Source organism: Apteryx rowi, unplaced genomic scaffold (genome assembly GCF_003343035.1).
Source record: "Apteryx rowi isolate R43461 unplaced genomic scaffold, aptRow1 scaffold_312, whole genome shotgun sequence".
NCBI classification, from domain to species: Eukaryota; Metazoa; Chordata; class Aves; order Apterygiformes; family Apterygidae; genus Apteryx; species Apteryx rowi.
The window spans coordinates 245,487-264,202 of NW_020449553.1; the positions used below are offsets into that span (position 1 = coordinate 245,487).

An 18,716-nucleotide genomic window follows, 5' to 3' on the forward strand; every position below is an offset into this window, starting at 1 on the left:
GAGACTATTAAAAGTTGCCACCCTGAATTTTGCAAAGAAAACAATCCAAGGATTAAGAAGAAAACTAGCATCTAAATTATAGGTGATCTCATTGAATTCCTTTATCAATAAGACTTTATAGCATATTACAAATAAGGTACTTTAACTTTCAAGTATGTTTCATTAAATTTTTTGCATCATTCTTCTCAGGTTACAACATTTAGCTGTAGTAAAGTGAAGGATGACAAGGAAGATGGCTTCTTTTACTTCAGGTATAGCAGCATATATTTTTATAATTACTGATACAACTTACTATACAAAGTAGTCTGAACTAGGGACAAGAGTTTTAGTATTTGATAATGACAATCTGTTCAAGAATTAGTGATACAGTGCTATGAAATGTTTAGGAATTAGCATGATACAATGCATATGAGGACTGTATCCTTCCAGGATACATTTGACATTTGTTTAATCTGAGGATAAAGAAAGGAGTCTAAGGTAATACATTAGAATGATTAGAAACATGTAAAGCTTTGAAAGTGTATTCTGTACAAGTTAAGCATTCCAGGGAATCTTTTATCTTACTTTTTCCAAACRAAATAAGAGGAAACAGATTGCTGTTATTACTCACACAGTAGATATAATGCCATGTGTTGAAAGCAAGAATCTCATTAACCAATTCAAGAGTGACATCCTCCCAGAGCAATGTCTGAATCTTAGTTAGACACTGTTTGCATCTCCTCAAAAGTTTCATAAGTAAATACTGCAGCAAATTAGATCTCTGTGYGGCCTTCCGTACGAGGTGAAGTCATGTTTCTATGAGCGGAAGTGCAGAAGTCTATCTTCCCTTCATACTTTGATGTTAGGGATTCTTTGCTGATAGTCTGCACTGTAGAATGCTGTAAAACTCTTTTTTTTTTCCGCTCCCTGTTAATATACTCAGCCTTTGCCAATGGTCCAAGTTACCCAACTTTGTAAACTCACTAAGAGAAGGAATCTACTAGTCAGATTTTATGTAAACCTAGGCCAAATGATTAAATTTCAAGTGAATCTTTGGTTGGTGTTTTAGATAATGTAAACATTCCTGTGTTCTATTTCAGTAGCTTTATGGGAATTAATTGGATGGAAAGAGAAAACAGGGTAGGCTGGCAGATTTCTGAGTAATGGGGCCGTGATAAACTTCCTGTCAACTGGTAGAGGTTATAAGCCCTTGGAGGAGTCTTTCCTCATCTGTGTTACCAAAAGCTTTATTCTTGAAGGGTTCTTGAGATTTTTTTGTGGCATTCTTGCTGAAGTTTATTATGGAGGAGTGTTAAAGAACTTCATGCTTCAACAGGACTCTAAGTAGTAGTTAGCAGGACTACTTGGAATTTGAATTGCTTGCATACCTTGTATACTTCAGTATTGACTGACTTTTTTTTTTTATGCCTTTAGGGATAAAGTGATTCCTGAGAGAGTGGGGACTTACAGTATCCAGTTTACTTTTGCAATGGATAAGACTAATATGCTCAGCAGTGACCAGGTTTGAATTTATAATTAATTACATGTAGCCAAGAACATGTAGTACAGAATCATCTAGGAGAAATGTTATGATACTTTGTAGATTTGGAATATCGATACTTTCACTTGCAAGCTTTGCAAAAATTTACACTTTTATTTTAATAGTGACTGATTTCAAGCAATTGATTATCAAAATATGTTTTTGTTAGCTTTTTTTTTAAACTAAAAATTATAAAACTGAGTAATTTGTGACCTAATAGAACTGCTTTATGGTCATGCTAAATTATTTCAAGACTGCCAATAAATTTCACATGCATYTGTTTCAGTATTTTTTGAGCAACCAATGTGTGCAGGTGACTTGCAGTGAATTATATCAGTCTTTTAAATTTTCTTTTATTCTTCTTTCCTTCTCTTCTAGATTATAGTGGAAGTTGTACCTAATGACCCAGTACGCTTGTTACCTGATTCTTTACCAGCTACTCCAGCAGTTTCCAATGTTCGAACTGTTACTAGTCGTACACTGGTCAAGGATTTACACCTCCATGTAATGGTAAGTATACTTCTATACAAAATCATAATTGAGGAACTATGTAAGCTTGCTAAAATGTGATGAATTTTGCCATAAGGTATTGTTGCTATCATCTGTGTTAATTTTCATTTTATTTTAAATGATTAAAAGAAACATAAAACCCTATTCAAAAATTTTTTTTAAATCCTTTAAAATAATTCTTAAAGATAGCAGATCTTTACCTCATTATTTAAGAACACAAGAGACTTGCACTGAAAATTTACAATTACAGATTACTGTGGTACCGAGTGCAAATTTAAGAATAAACTGCTTCTCTTGATGACAGTTTCCATCTCCTTACCCAAAACAAAAATACCAGTTTGCCAAGGATAACCCCTTTCCCTCAGAGAATAGAAGACAGCCCCAGACCATCACAGGACCCACAGAATGAGCACCCTGGTGTGTGTATACAGAGGGAGACAGAGACAGAGAATCAAAATAGTTCACAGCTTTTGACTTTCAGCAATCTTTTTTTTTTTTTTTGCCCAGGCAGATTTGAATGGGGAGATTGACTGTCGATCAAGCATGAGATGCATGAATCAGATATAAAAATACACACACTGGCTGATCCATCAAAAATTTTTTTTTAGATGGGCATCCTTTCAGTTCATGGGATTGAAGAGAAAGTGTTATCTGAATAAATAGATTTCATTAAAGCTTTTCTTATAGACTCGGTGTCAATGGAAGTTTTTACAAGAGTGATTTCAGTCATGCTGGACCTCCTCAGCAATCTCCAAATCCAGATGTGTCTACAGGAGCAAGCGTCTGATTTCTCTGTTTTTGCCATCCTGCACCTGTATCATACAGCATTCTAAACATTCCTTTTAATGCTGTCTGGTAACTATGCTAGGCAAAGGTGCAGAAGTAAGGCTGTGTAGTTTTCTACTGTATTGTAGATACATTGTTGCCCTCTCACATGGAGTTCTCTTTTGATTGGCCTTGTTGCTCGGATTTGCAATTAACTTCACAACAAAGATGTAAATCAATGGCTTTCAGTATATGACATATATATCTTGTTTTGTGTATATTGTATTTTGGTTTATGCCATACAAATTACCAAAACTGAAACATGCCATCCACACTGTCAGGCATCTCAACTGAAACCCACTTCTTGTTGCCACAGGAAAAAATGTTTCAAGAATAGATTGTAGTGGGAAACAATAGGAAGAGAAACTTCTGCTGTTATATATGATTTTATTTCCAGGATACAGTTTCTCATAGAATCTCAGATAATAAAAATGTAGGTTCCTCAAACTTCAGATATTCACTAACAAATAGAGAAAAAAGAATTTGAGAAACTATGGGAGAATATTAGAATAGAAGCATCTTGTGATCCGTAGTGTAATAGTATATATAAACAAATTTTTATGGTTCCTATTCATGATCCAAACTAACTTCTTAACTTTTTACTTACAGGATGAATACAACAACCGTACAGGAATTGATTTAGTTGGCAGAATAATAGCAAAAATTAAGAGCCCCAATGATGATGATACAGAGATCCCACAGTTTCAGGGGAAAGTCAGTACAATCGAGTTTCCATTTGACAGAGGATCAGCTGAAATTGTAAGTGCTTTAAGAAAAATACGGTTAGTTCCATGAGCAATGGATCTAATGAAGCATATTTTCCTACAGTTTCAAAGTTGATCTTACACCTGGTCATGTTTTGTGGAGGGTTAACATATATTGTAGCCTTCTCTTACTGATGTGTAGATAAACTATTTCTTCTCTATTTGTTTGCTGACTTTCAGAAAACATGAAGGAATGTAATTCTTTAAACTGATTATCCTTGTCAATAGAGGGAAGTTGACCAGTAGATTGAAAAACTTCATTAGAGACTAGGACACATGGGGTGATCCAGGATAAGTCTTTTCCTCATTAGAACTTCACACGTAAAGAACACTTCACTAATTTATAATTAAATCTTTAGTATTAGTGGTATTTTACTTTTTTACTTACAATACTTTTCTGATTTAATATCTTAAAATCATTTAGTCTGACCTCTTCATATGTATGTAATTTAATTTCACCTAGTTTTCTTTGCGTTTAGTCAAGCCTAATTAGGCTTATATATACTTTGCAGAAAGGCATCCTATTCTGATTTGAAGAATTCAAGATAAAGCTCTACATTTCACTTGATATTTTGTTTCAGTGATTAAGTAACCTGTTCGAACCTCTGGCTTTAGCATCTGCTTTGTTGCATATTTTTTGCTGGATTAAAGAGCTCATACGTGCCTGATGTTTTCTCTCTGTGAAAGTATTGTATATTGTAATCAAGTCATATCAGTCACTTTTTCTTCAGCAAGCTAATACAGATTGATTTACTAAAACCTGTGAATTCTGTTTGAGAGTAATATCATCATCAATTATGGTATCACCTCAGCTGCCTTATGAAAATGTTGGTACCTTCTAGGAAAAGATTTTAAATAACCACATTACTTTGGCATAGCTGACATCTTTATCATCTGGGCTGGAATACTACACAGTAGTTAAAATTACATTACATTCGGTAATTGTCTTTTAAATTGTTTCTCTATTATCTGCGTCTACCTTCTTGACACTGTTGGCATCATCAAAAATGGTAGATATAAACTATAATGTGAAAGATACACAAAGCATGCACATGCGCAAAACCAGAAACTGTTCAAAATCCACAAAAAAACAGTTCAATATACAACCACACATTTCTTCTGAGGAGAGTGCTCACAATATCTCTCAACAGCCTACAGAGAACTTTTTAAGTTGCTGAAGTACCATGTATGAATTTCAGAGCAAAAATAAACCCTTGTTTCATTGGATTCCTCTGGTTGTCACATGCCTTACTACCCTGTAATGTATGGAAATCATTAAACAGTTAGAAGGTGTACTGAAAGAAGATCCTACCTTTTAAAGAAATTTTCTCAGCCAGCTTTCCTAAACTGTGCATTGGAAGCAACCTCCCAGCAGACCAGCATCAGCATATGCCACATGGAAGCAGACTCTGCCTCAGCAACAGATATAAAACCTCCCAATAGATCTTGTAAATCACCACAATAAAAAAATAGTAGAATTACTAAAATTCATAGATCCTACATATGAACTCGTCATAATGTGTTTTATTCAGTACATCAGCTGCTTTCATGGAACTATATAAATGACACTTAATAGCACAGCATAATTAATTCTCTCAATAATGGTCCAAGACAGAAACATGCAATTAACAGTGGGCAAACACTTTCCACAGAACACACTGTCAATCTCTGGTCTGCACTGATCCTTAAGGAAAAGTGACAAAATATGTACAAAAAATAAGCTAGAAAAATAAAAAACGTGGACTGAATAGAGATGTCAGATAAAATAAATAGACTCACTGATTTTATGGTGCACTTTAAGTTTCTCTTGTTCCCCAGCCATGTTTCAGGAATAATAAATTATTTGCTTGTGCCTCCCAATCCCTGCCCCAATGATCTTTTATTTCTCTGACTGAAGCCTCCAGTGCCTTAACATTTACTGGTTACATTTGCTGAGATGATTAACATATCCCATTAAACTTGAAGCAGTTTCTTTCTTCTTGTATGTATCTTTGAAGTTTGCTACTTAGGTTTCGGAGATGGAGAAGCGTTTTATGAACACGCACCTTTTTCTGGGGCGGGTGGGGGTAGAAAGCGAAGGTGGAGGTAAGGGGTCAGATATAATCATTGGTCTAATAAGACAGTGCTCTTTTCCACAAATCTTGTGTCTAACCTGTGGTAGAAATTTGAGCAGATGTTTGAAAATTCATACTGTTGAGGGGAAAAGCAACGTCTTTGAGTGGCCTCTGCCACCTCAGATAAAAAAACTGGGTAATTTCTCAGACTCCTCCCAGATGCAGAAATAGCCAATTTTCTCTTACCATATACTAGCAACCTGCTGTTGAGCCCCTGTGACATAAAAACTCCAGTCTTATTTCAATGACTGAACTAACAGTCATATTTAAATTTTTTTTTTTTTTTTCTTACAAGCAGCCACTCTTTCATTTTACATATATATTCCTGGGTTGTTTTTTTCCTTCTGCTGCTGTCTTATTGCTGCGATCTGATGAGATACTATTGCTTTGGACTGTAGCTCATGTTCCCCTCTCTTCCTTTGGGAGTAATTCCCCTCTTCTGGCAGTTTTCAGTTGTCTAACTTATAGTGAGTTCTCTGTACATGAGGCAACTTATGCAGAAAGGTTTTGTTGGTTAGGATTAAATGTATTTTTTATATAACCAGTAATTGGAGGGGGCAGTTATTTTTCAAATACCTTGAAATTGTTCCATCTTGTCTAAAAGTATAATCATGTGCACTTAGCTTCAGTATCATGAAGCTGATAATCAGACATGTTCATCTGTGCATTGAGGTTCAGGAGTACTAAACTTGTTTAATGAAGGGAAGAAGGAAAATGTTTAGATTTTAATTAGCATAAATTTTCTAAGGAAAAGTTATTTCCCTGCAGACTTCTCCTGAAGAAATATGTAGTTGCAATATTTTTAAAAGCCATGAAGACTGTCTTTGAAGGTTATATATCTATCTCTTTTAGGCTGCAACCACCTCTCTTGATTTGGCCACTTGAGTAGCAATTTCTACATGTTAAAGGTGGAAACAGTATGAGTTTTATTATAAGCGTTATTCATTTTATGCATGATACCTTTCCCAAAGTAACAGCACATTTAGATATTACCTATACTAATTTTATTTCTGTTTACCATTCTTTATGGTTTTATAATATTTCCTGTTTTTGTAAAGAAAGGAGAAGGGTTTGGTTTGCTGAGAAATGGGATTTCTTATCAGTCTTTCGAGATACGTTGTTCATTCATTTGGGACCTACTGTCTACTTCCATGGTAACAGCAGTAACTTTAACTCAGCACTGGGACTAGTTTGTTTTTGCTTCTATATGTTTATGCATCTGGTCTTTTTACGTTTAATGTTTTGTATGCATTTGTTCACATGCTGTGTGAAATACGTCCGAGGAAATCTTGCTTACAGGAGAGTGCAGATAATATTCCTTCTGAGCATGTGTCTCTTAAATAAAATATATAGCCAAAAATAACAAGACTCTTTAAACAGGTAAAATGGCAATCTTAATTCTTAAATGTTAAAATACTTATTGCTAAATCTCTATATTATAATTCTTTTAATTAGATATAAATGCATTTATAAGCCAATATTTAAAACTGTAGTCATAGCTTATAGAAATTGTGTATTAGCTAATTTTATAAGACTTAGTATTTGAAGTATGCTTATTTTATTTTGTGTGTTACCGCAAGTGTGAATATAAACATACATCGTTGTTTTACTAGAATCTAGTCCTGGCTGAAAACAGTCCTGGAAGAGATAGCACTGAATATATTCTTGTATTTGAGCCAGATCTGCCAGCCTTGAAAAAATCTTTGGAACCATACCGTCTGTCATTTATGTTTTACAATGGTACGTTTCAATTACTCTAAAATGCTTTCTTTTCTTTTAGAACAAACTATTTTTTAGGTCTGTAATTCTAGTTGTTGTAGTCATCCTGTGACTGCATCAAAACTGTGTAATAACCTAGTAGATTTTTGCTGAGTTTTATGTAAACTAAGTATGTTACTGTGTTTTCTTCTAAAGTATTTATATTTCTTTATGTAGATTTCAAGAAGCAGCAACAGATGGCAACACTTACAAGGGAGAGAGACCAACTATCTCAGTCCATAGGTGTTTACAGAAATTGGTTTGATACTACTAATCAGCTTGTAACTGAAATGAAATGTAAGTTCAATCAAATATATAAATACATTTCCTGAGAATGAAACTTTTTGTTCCTTTAATGATTCTGAGAATATAAAGAGGGGTAGAAAAATTAGCATTGAAATAATGAGATAAATTAATTGGAGAGAAATGGAAGGAGTATATCATCTCTGTTAGCAGGAAGCATCTAGGTATTGGATGGATCTACCTATGAAAGGTCTTGACTTGAGATAGAATTTCTTATGTCAGAACTGTCAAAGGAGAAGTTAAACATTGAAGTTAGTGGTCTGATTTTTTTTCCCATGGTTGCCTTACACTCCCATCTTTACAATGCTTGTGTGAATGCTCAGCCATCTGGAAATTAAACAGTTGTTGCCTAAAAATGGTTTTAGGGAATGAACTATAGATATTCTTCTTTTGAAAAATTAACCCTACATTTTTATAGTAGGGTTATTATTTATTATAGTTATTATACTCTTCCCCCCACATTTGACCCTACATACAGTATCCCAGAATATTGTGTAGATAGTCATTATTTATGTGTATGTTCTTCAGGAAATGTAATCCCTTATAAAGTCTGTTAAACAATAGGGCAGTCTGAGGGCAGTTGTTTATGGAAATAGAAGAGAGGAAAAAGGAAACTTTTTTTTGCCTTATTTTGTTTGAATCCTCCCTGTTGATCAGAAGGTTTATTTGGTTTGACATATTTTGAATTCTTGTTTTAAGTACTCGCTTAAAGGTAAATAAAGCATGTTGGAATTAGAAGATGCTTTGTTTCTTGTAATTTTGGTACAAGGCTAGGTTTCTGTTACTTGCTTACTGCATGCTGCTGTTATGGATGCAAATTCCTGAAATCTAATCTGAGAAGCAAAGAATTTTGCCTCACATTTCTGATTTTTGCATATCTCTAGAGAGTATCTTAGAACACTTTATGCTTAAAAATGTGTCCAAATATGGATAAATCTTTTTGAATAGAGAGAGCAGGAGGCAACTCACCTGTGCTTACTTGTTTGTTTTCAAAACTGCTTCAATTCAGATATGAGAGTGGGGGAAAATGGTAGCCAGAARATGGTGTCCAAAGTAAGGGACAAAAGAAGTAGTGCCACCTGCCACTGTTCCTTTCCCTCTTACCATTTCCTCTGTTGGAGAACCATTTGGAAGGGTAATTAAAGGATGGAAAGAAAAAAGCACTTACATGCTCAGATTGATCTAAGGACTAGCCTTTGCCTCTGGAAGCTGAAGTTGATGGCAGCTTACTGAAATTTCCTATGATCTGGCCAAATCACAAGGTCTTTGTGAACAAATCCTGAGGTTCTGTGCTGGAATTGAGAACCTTCAGTACCTTAGATACCTTCAACTGTGGGTGGGGTCTTTCTAAAAAGCTGTAAGATTTTGCTTAAGAAATGCTCCATTGCTTTCTCACATTTCCTTTTTCTCTGTTGATTTTATTCATTTCAGGTCAGGCTAAAGAAGCTGAAACAAGAGAAACTCACCTGAAGAATGAACTGAAAAAACATCAAATTGATTTACCACAGACAAACACAGTATGGCTTATTTCTTACTAGACTTCTTAACATCTTAAAAGTAAATCTAAATCTTAATATGAAATTGGTGTGTTATTGAATCACAGTGCTGTGGACACAAGCACATGTTACCAAAACTTTGAAAATTTAAACCATGAGGAAAATTTATGAATCAGTGGCAAACTTAAACTTTTTTACTGTTCTGCTAGTCTACCTCTCTCTCAAAGAAATTGCTAGAAAAAGAAGAAAAAGTTCTCTTTAATATCCTGATTGTGTTTTTGCTTTTCTGCTACCGTTGCTGGTGGTGTACTGGTACTGCTAGTCTTAAAAACTGGCTGTTACAGCCTGATTAGCATACACTGGATGTATTCTAACACATTTTCTGGCATAAGCAGGCCAAAGGAAAATACTTGTTTTTACAGAATAGAGCATTTTGTATGTTATTGCCAGGCCTAAAAATAAATTTGAAAGGTTCAGTACAGTGTATCCTCATTACTAATTTCCCACAAAGATCCAATTTTATTTTAAAGAAACTTTTTAGAGAACATTTTCAAACTACTAATTTTTAAAAAAGTAATTATTTAAATTATCCCTTTAGGTCAAGTAAACACAAGTTTTATATTAATTAATTGCAAATCAGTAAAATTAACTTTTTCAATGATACACATTGCACAGTCATGATGGGTAAGTTCCCCCTGCTGGCTAAACTTTTCAGGCCTGAGCATAGTTCCCATCTTCTAAAATGCTTTCTTTTTGTTCATTTGTGATTGCCTCCTCCTGCTAATTCAAACTTTATTCAGTTTGGCTCTAATCAAGCTATGGTAGCTCTTTGTGAAAGAGCCTGACAGAAAGAAGTGTGAAGTCCCTGGAGTTTTTAAACAAATAGTAATAATAAAGTTCATAGCCACAATTACAGTGTCTCCTTTTGTTGTTCTCTGAGATTACATGCAACTGTGCCCTATATAATAAGAGTCTATTTTAGAGGATTTAATATTTTTATTAGTAACTTGATTAACAGCAAATACTTTATCTGTTCCTGTAGCTTGATATCTGCTTGCTAACTTTCCGTTTTAATTCACAGCTTCAGTATGTGGATTCCCTCATAAAACAGAAAGTGATAGATCAAGAAGGAGTAATGAAGCAACCAAGGCGAACTTGCACCCTCCCAAATTACCCGAAAGGCAACCAGGATATTTTAGGCAAGGTGCGTTGCGTCCCAAAGAGCCCTTCAAATCAGTTTTATTGGTTCCATGATGAAAAATAAGCTAACAGAATATCTGAGTAATTTTTGGGAAGCAGTTCTGAGAAAAAGATAGCATTCTAGTCCCATCAGATGTTCAGTTCTTCTAAAGGGGCCATCAACAGGGGATTTAAATGTCTGATTGCAGTTGCAGAAAGATTGTGATTAGTATGAAAAGGGGACATGGTCTCAGCTTCTGTTTTGACTGTTCTAACTTCTGTGGCACAGATTGCACATTTAGCACAAATTGAAGATAACGAAGCAGCAAAAGTTATCTCTTGGCATTTGGCAAGTGACATGGACTGTGTAGTCACGCTGACTACTGAAGCTGCTCGTTGTATTTTTGATGAAACTCAAGGTCGACAGCAAGTGTTACCCCTTGATTCTATTTACAAGAAGACACTCCCTGATTGGAACAGGTAGAGAAAAAACAATGACATTTCTGCATTTTTAGTACCTACTTCTTCAACTTTGTTTGCCTAATTTGTTTTTTAAGCTTCACTTGTATTAAAGATTCGAAGTATAAATTTCTGGCCTAGCAATAATAGCAATGGTAGTGTCACTTCAAATGTTAACTGAAATCCTAGTTTTATGCATTTAACTGTGCATTGGTCTTTCTGTATTTTATGGGATATTTCTCTTAAAAAGAGAAGACAAATTTTGATTTGTTTTTTTCACCGTAAAAACATTATTACATGTTTTCTAGATCAGGAACTCAATTTTTTTTTAATAATTCTACCGCTTCAAATAAAATTCTAACTTTTTTAAAAAATCCAACTGCTGAGCACATTCCCTAAAATCATCTGTAGTAATAGAAATTAATAATAATAAATTGATCTGTTTTCCTAGAAAATAAAGGAAAATATAAAAATCCTGTCTGTGCCTGAAAATAGTTTGCTTATGAAGATGACTACTAACATTGGAAAGACAAGACTTTTAGAAAAGTTTTGATGTGCAAATGTATTTAAAAGGCCCAAAATCTCAGTTTTTTTAAAAAGAGCATATTAAAACTTGCCCACAAAATTAGTCACATGAAATTGGTGCATATATGTCACATATAAAAATTAGTTTTTCACCCAAACATCCCTTGTGTAATTGACATTTTATTTAATGTTGGGATCATCTAGCTCCTAATGTGGAAGTGTTGAGATGTATTCAATTCAGTTTATGATTTCTGGCTAGATTGTCAGAAGAAATAATAAAGTAAGGACAAATTATTTCTTTCTTTTCTTCTTCCTCACCCTCCTCTTTCTTTAACCAGACCTTTGCCTCACTTAAGAAATGGAAAAATCTGCTTCAGACCTGTTGGAAATCCTGTATTTGCCAGAGATCTGYTAACATTTCCAGATAATGTAGAGCATTGTCAAACAGGTAAACGTCATTAAAGAATGTTAGTAACTTTTTTCTTAAACGGAAACATCACAAATCATAAATAGTTTAGTAATCTCCATTAATACATTTGCAAATATCAGCGTACCTTCATCATAATATCTCCTGGTAAAAAGAGCAGGACATTAGTGTTAAAAATCTTCAAACAACCGTTGTGAATATTTCAACAATGAATAAGACTACTGTCTTATTTTTCTCTACTATGTTGTAGAGGTTTTTTTCTTTTTTAAATTACTGCACCATTGTTTGTATTCCCAAGCTTGTGTAAGCAGAACCTGACCACCATATATTAGTTTTATATTTTCTTATTGCAGAAATTACTGATTTCATGATGTTTTTCCAGTCCTACTCCTACTCCATGTGCAATGCATTGATTTATATACATTCAGACCAAACTGTACATTGTTATATGTTATGCCTAAATATTTACAGTAAAACTAAGTTTTTAATATTTATGTAGCTTTCAGTTCCGGCAAATTTCATCCTCCTGCTCTTTCTAACAACATAGCAGTACCTACCCTCTCCTACACCCTTTTTCTTAAATTTGATAGAGCCAAACCATTATACCCAGAGTTGGAATCTGTAATTACTTTATTAATAATTACTGTATTACAATAAGTTTTTCATTTCACTTCACAGCTTCCCAGTATTGAAATATTCTTCTCTGATGTTAATAAAAAATGCTTTTTATTCCAGTTTGTTTTCCCAAAGTTAGATACTCTGTCAGAGACTTTAGCTACAATTTCTTGTTTGTGTCGCCTGCTACCAGATAAGCCATTGCTTTTCTGAGGTAATTTAAAAACTACCTATCTTGATGTGTCTTATGCAAGGCTACATCAAGTTAGACTTTTTATGGAACACTTTTTTTATTAACCGAACAAGGGACTTAAGGGAAAAAAAAAAATAGTTGTATCGTCAACCTCTGATTGCTTTATTCTTTGATAATCCACTGAATAAACCAAGAACACTATTCAGAGAGGAGCAGAAAAATAAATTATCATTTATATAATTTCCTAAACTCAGGATTTTATTATGTGGGTCTTTACAAATGTAAATACAAGATATCAAGAGAATGCATTGGTAGAAAATACAGTCATTTATGTCGTAAAGCAATTAAACATACTGAATTTCTTTCTTTATAAATTCTTTAGTGAAAATAAAAGTTTGCATATTCATTTTAATCTCAGAATAAAATTTCTTTGAAAAAGATAGTGCACATACTATTTCCCTTGTACTCATCTGAAAAGCTGCAATAGTGAAGCCCCAGAATTTATTTTTCAAAACTTAAGTTATTTTGTTGTGGAGAAGTTTCACGGTTCAAAAAATTACATTTTCAGTGTTCGGGATGCTTTTGGGTGACACTATCATTATAGATAACTTGGATGCTGCCAATCATTACAGGAAAGAGGTATGTTGTATAGTTTTGGTTACTTTTTATTATTATTGTTGTTATTATTTTAGAAAGTATGACAGAGTTACGTATTTAATATGTTATAAACTTAGAATGATGGATTGCTAACTGTAATGCTGCATGACGTATGTGTTTCCATCTGTGAACGATCTKCTCCAGAATGCTTATTGTCCATAAGTCTCAATGCATTTAACAGTGAATGAAATCTTTATTATTGGCACTGACAAGATTATTTCCATTTAACAAATTCCATTATGTGAATGCTGCCGTGAAGCATGGGACTGTGTTTTTAAAGACCAGACATTTGTAGTTTTGCTGTTAGTGTGAATGCAAGTTCTTCAGTAGTTTCCTAGTCCCTGTATTTACAAAGAAGGAATCTGAGGCATGTCATGAAAATTGAGATCCACTAAAATGACTGAGATCTTGATGTGAAACTTATTAGACCTTTTTCTGACCTGTTTTGTTTAGGTTTAATGGGAAAAATTTCAGCAGATGAGTATATGCTCTGAGGAAGTCCTGACACTGGGCACTTTCTGTTTCAGCTTATGAGGTTGCTACAGTTGAAATACTGATTCAGCATTAGAATTAGAACTGTACTGATTAAACATTAAGCTCTTGAGGCTAGATGCTCTTTCTTTTTTCTCTCCGGATGTATAAGAAATTACATCGTAGGGTTGCTCTTAAGAGAATGACAAGTTAATGAGGAACCTCTGGTGACATCTAAAATTGGATGCCAGTTTCATTCTTTTACAGTCAGTGCAGCACTGATTTCCTTCTCTGTACTATGGGCCTGACCAGCTCTTCTACTCTGTGATCCTATTCCCCTTTTATTGCCTACTGCTAGCTGCTAACCTGGGAACAAAGAATGTCTTAAGTCTTGCCAAAGAAAATTTCAGAAATATAGATATAGTTGTAGTAAAAACTAGGTGCTTCACTTATTTATGAATATTTTAATTTCATCATGCATTATCACCATTTCAATGTCCATTAAGTGAACAAATAGTTACCATTTTTTCAACTGTGAAAACTGCATGTGTTTGTTTCATCAGAAATCATGTTATTAAGTGAATTTTAGTTACCAAAGCTATTGGCTTTATAAGCAAAATATGTATAAATGTATGTACATATGTGTGTCTGTATATATATAGATTACATATATACATATGACTTATTGCGACAAATTCAAACAGGAGAGTCAGATTTGGTTGTTAACCTGTACATAAAACAGCATACTTAGGAGACTGACTGTCTGTGTCAGTTCAGAAAAAGGAATTTCTGTATGCAGTCACTCCTGACTTCTCAAAAAGCAGTCTGGGTCATTTCCTTTGGTGAGTCAATCACTGCATTTGTTTTGATCACCCACCACAGGTAAATCCCTTGGATTCCAGTTGCTTTGAATTTTGTGCATAAACAAAACCGCTGTCCTTTTGATACTTCCTCAAATAAGTGCTCACAGTTCTTCCCAGAACTAATACTTATTGCCATTACTTCATAGTATATGATGATAATGAGCTGTCTCCCATTATAGATCTAAATTCTGCCCCCAGCGTTCTCTTAAAATATGAGGACAAAAAAAATCCATGTTTCGTAATTATTGGTAATGCTGTTTAAATTTAATATATTTATTCTGTTACTTGAGAGCAAAGTCATGAAATGAAATGAATCCCCCTTAGAGAACCAGCTGCATTGTAGTTGAAAGATACAAAGCTTCACAACACCATTCCTGAAAACTTGGAGTTACTAATTTAATATCACTTTTTATGTCTATGTAGGTTGTAAAAATCACACACTGCCCTACATTGCTGACTAGGGAAGGAGACAGGATTCGCAGCAATGGAAAATTTGGAGGCCTTCAGAATAAAGCTCCTCCAATGGACAAACTCAGAGGAATGGTATTTGGAGCACCCATGCCAAAACTTTACTCTACTCTCTCCGGACAGATAGGTAGGTTAATAAAGTCATGAAAATATAGAATTTCCAAAATTATATTCATTGCATATATTTGCTATTTTTTATATAATATAAGAAGGAAAAATTCAATTTATTGTAAAGTTATTTTTAAAAAAGTATGATTTGTACAATGTCCTATTTATGAATTTCTCTTTTCTTAAAAGCTCCAGCTATTAAATTTCCTGAAAGAGAAAATATTTTTACAAATCATCAGGTATTCCCCCCTTTTCTTAGTCTTATTAGTGACAAGAGCATAAACATTGGTGGTCATTCAAACAGCAGACCTAAGGAGGTTGGACTGGTTGAATTACAGTATCCTTCGAAATAGAAGCTGCAAGTCTCTTCACCAGGAATGCCATATATCAATTTAGAATTTCTTACTGTGCAGTTGAGCTCTGTGAAGCAGTGGTAGAAAAATTCCTATTCTCGTCAGAGTCATCCACAACATCTTTTACATTATTTCCCTAAAAAGAAGATACATTGTTTTTCCTACAAGATCGCTTATGTTTCTCTATGTGCTTAGATTCTTCCTTTCAGAATACAGCTTGTAATGAAATTAAAAGATGGCAGCTTCTGACATGTAATAGCTGACTGAATTGTAAAGCATCGAAAGCCTTATTCACAAGTTAGGGTTGTTCTTAATACTTAATTTTCAAAAGCATGGACATTTAGCTTTTCTTTATCAGTACTCCTAGAAATATGGGATACATASTATGTGTGTGTACATGTGCATATTGGAGTAGCCTTATATATGAGAAAACTATTTAACATTGACCTGTTGAGGGAGAAAAAAGGACTAAAAAGGTCTTTTCTAGGACTTTCAGTAAAAATATATTACATCTTAGAATAACATAGTAAGCATTTCAGCTACAAATGGAAATATGCTGGGTTTAGCACATTTTATATTTGTCTATCAACACGTTTTCAATTATGGAACTCAATTGTTATCAAATGTGGATTAAATTGGAATTTTTACAGTTAGTACAGGAACAATCATGATACAAGAAAAAGACACGTTTTAATTCCACATGGATAGTCTCTAGATATTTAAAGGGAAATAATAGTGAAGTTCCATATGAAGGACAGCGCCTAATTATACAAGACTTGTTTTGAAGTGAATTGCAGACTTAATATTAGTTGTGAATTGTTGTCCTTGTATGTTTATAGCTAAAAGGAAAATAGTTACTTAAACTGTGATTACACTTACCAGGTGCTTGGAAAACTGTAAGGCATATACAGTGCCTTAGCCAACGTGCAGTAACTATCTGTGAGAATGCTTTCATCCTGTGGCAAATATAAGGTGTTCAGTAATGTTCAGTTAAAGCTTTGCGCAAGCTATCTTACATTCACCACAAAGTAAAAGGAATGGGCCTGAGCTAACAGGCTTGAACCCTTTCTTTATTGCTCCACACATTTGTTCAATGTGTGGACGCAGATATGTTGTTCTTCTGATGTACTAACAAGAGTAACAAGTTTGTCAGCAAAATAAGCCCTTGTTCACATAAGTCTACTGATACTGCCTCGGTTAAATTTTCATAGATGTGACAAAATGAAACTCAGTAAATGTTCTCCACAAGGTGGACTAGAATTCAAGTCAGTAACAGAAGCCTCAGCTTTGTGGCGCTAAAAGCAAAAAAAGGCTACAAACACACTTAATGGCATCAAGGGTAAGGAATTCAGTTTGAAGTGCATAAAAGACATGTTAAAAAAAAAAATTGCCTGTTTGCCACAGTCATTTTCAGAGTTCAGTAGTACTTTGCTCTGATCTAGATACCTTCTTAAAAAGAAAAAAACCCCACAATATTGGAAATGATTCTTCAGCCTCTCTCTACAGTCACTTTAGGCACAGCCACTTGCCCACTGTAGGTTTGGGTAGGGTTTTTTAATAGCGCTTTTGAAATATATGTTTTGTTTTGAAGCTTGTTCTTTGTCTGAATTGTATTTGGTAGCCTTCTAACTCATAATGACCACTTATTTACTCTTCCATGTTTTATTATTTTATTCTTCAATTAGATCTTCTTCAGCAATACCGTACAGCAGTGGTGAAACTTGATAATGTGAATAAGGATCTTGATTCACAGCTGCGGTCACTTAACACTCCAGAAATGCAAAAGAAAAAACAGGAACTTGCTGAACAAGAGAAAAACCTCAAGCTAATAGAACAAAAACTGGGTATGTTATTATGTTAGATTTTGTTAACACCCTTCAGTGTATAAAGGAGGCGAACTTTTAACTACATCCAGATGTATTCCACACTTACAAAATCAAACTATGAAGGAAGTCCAAGTTTACTTAAGAGCTTAGAGATTTTTGATTTTAGGGAAAGAACAGAAAAACTGTATGTATTATGATGCTGTGTGGGCTGCCTAGATCAACACTGCCCATTAATGTGTTCAGATAATACAAAATGTGGTCAGTTAGTGTCTTGTGAACACGAGATTATGATCTCACTAATAAGAGATTATTAGTATTAGTCCAGCTTGCCCAGTGATAGAGAACATTGCAAATCTTTTTGAAATGACTGCATAGTAAAGAGCTGAATTGCTTTTGCTAAGGAAACACAAACAAAACATTGTACTATAAAAAGAAACACCCCTGCTTCTGCAAGGATAGCATTTCCAAAAGTTAGAAATGTATTTTAAGTCAAGATCAAATAATTTAAGACACTTTAAAATAAATTTGAAAAAATCAGTATTTGCTCTGTGATATCTGTAAATTAAACAGAAAGATGTTACGTATCAACTTTGAACTCTGTTTCAGACATAAAGTAACTATCAAATTTATGGCAAGTCTTAGGCATTACTTCAGATTTGATATTACTGTTTCAGGACCCATTTATAACCAATAGGGTTATTTTTTTTAATTTGTTCTTATTTGCAACGTTTTCATAGGTATGACCCCATCAGATACGGTCACTGAATCATTACTTCAGCCTATAATGCTAGAAATGTGTGACACTCCCATCCCTCCCAAAAGAATGCGAAGAGAAACAGTAAAGAAATTATACAGGTAAGTCTATTCTGAATGTAGTCATTACTTTCCCATATCCTGAATTCAAAGTGAAAATGAGTTTGTTTTTCTGTGCTGGAGATTTAAAAAAATATTTGTATACAATAACCAACAATTAATAGAGTTTGCAGAAGGCAGACTTTCCATTTCAACTTCCTTTAAAGCTTCTGTTGTTGCATTAGCAACAAGACTACACAACTTGCTTACTAATTCAAATTCTGCTTCCCTTTATGCAAYGATTGATTGGCATCTATGTGCATTCACATATTCCCAGACTTTTCTGGTATTTTCAACTCTGTTACACCCTAGAAATATCTGAGATGGCTTGATCTGTAAACTCTTAGGTTTTCACATCAGAGATGAACAGAGAAAGAATCATTCTTACATAGCTATTTCTGACTAAGTGTCTGAGAGGAGCTGGTGGTAAA

The 18,716-nt window shown here is 34.1% G+C and overlaps 1 protein-coding gene across 7 annotated transcripts in view; it reads left to right on the forward strand.

Moving 5' to 3' along the window:
* SMCHD1 (structural maintenance of chromosomes flexible hinge domain containing 1) overlaps window positions 1-18,716 on the forward strand; it is a 77,609-nt gene that overhangs the window by 56,717 nt on the left and 2,176 nt on the right. For 6 of the 7 annotated variants that reach the window (XM_026070555.1, XM_026070556.1, XM_026070554.1 and 3 more), the window contains 14 exons: window positions 190-251; window positions 1,414-1,501; window positions 1,898-2,029; window positions 3,464-3,613; window positions 7,346-7,472; window positions 7,668-7,787; window positions 9,225-9,310; window positions 10,371-10,493; window positions 10,758-10,948; window positions 11,791-11,900; window positions 13,256-13,326; window positions 15,102-15,273; window positions 17,293-17,451; window positions 18,171-18,288. In XM_026070555.1, coding sequence (XP_025926340.1) covers window positions 190-251; window positions 1,414-1,501; window positions 1,898-2,029; window positions 3,464-3,613; window positions 7,346-7,472; window positions 7,668-7,787; window positions 9,225-9,310; window positions 10,371-10,493; window positions 10,758-10,948; window positions 11,791-11,900; window positions 13,256-13,326; window positions 15,102-15,273; window positions 17,293-17,451; window positions 18,171-18,288 — 1,709 coding nt within the window. Of the gene's footprint in view, window positions 1-189; window positions 252-1,413; window positions 1,502-1,897; window positions 2,030-3,463; window positions 3,614-7,345; window positions 7,473-7,667; window positions 7,788-9,224; window positions 9,311-10,370; window positions 10,494-10,757; window positions 10,949-11,790; window positions 11,901-13,255; window positions 13,327-15,101; window positions 15,274-17,292; window positions 17,452-18,170; window positions 18,289-18,716 lie in introns of those variants that run through there. The other variant, XR_003254335.1, reaches the window with a different exon arrangement.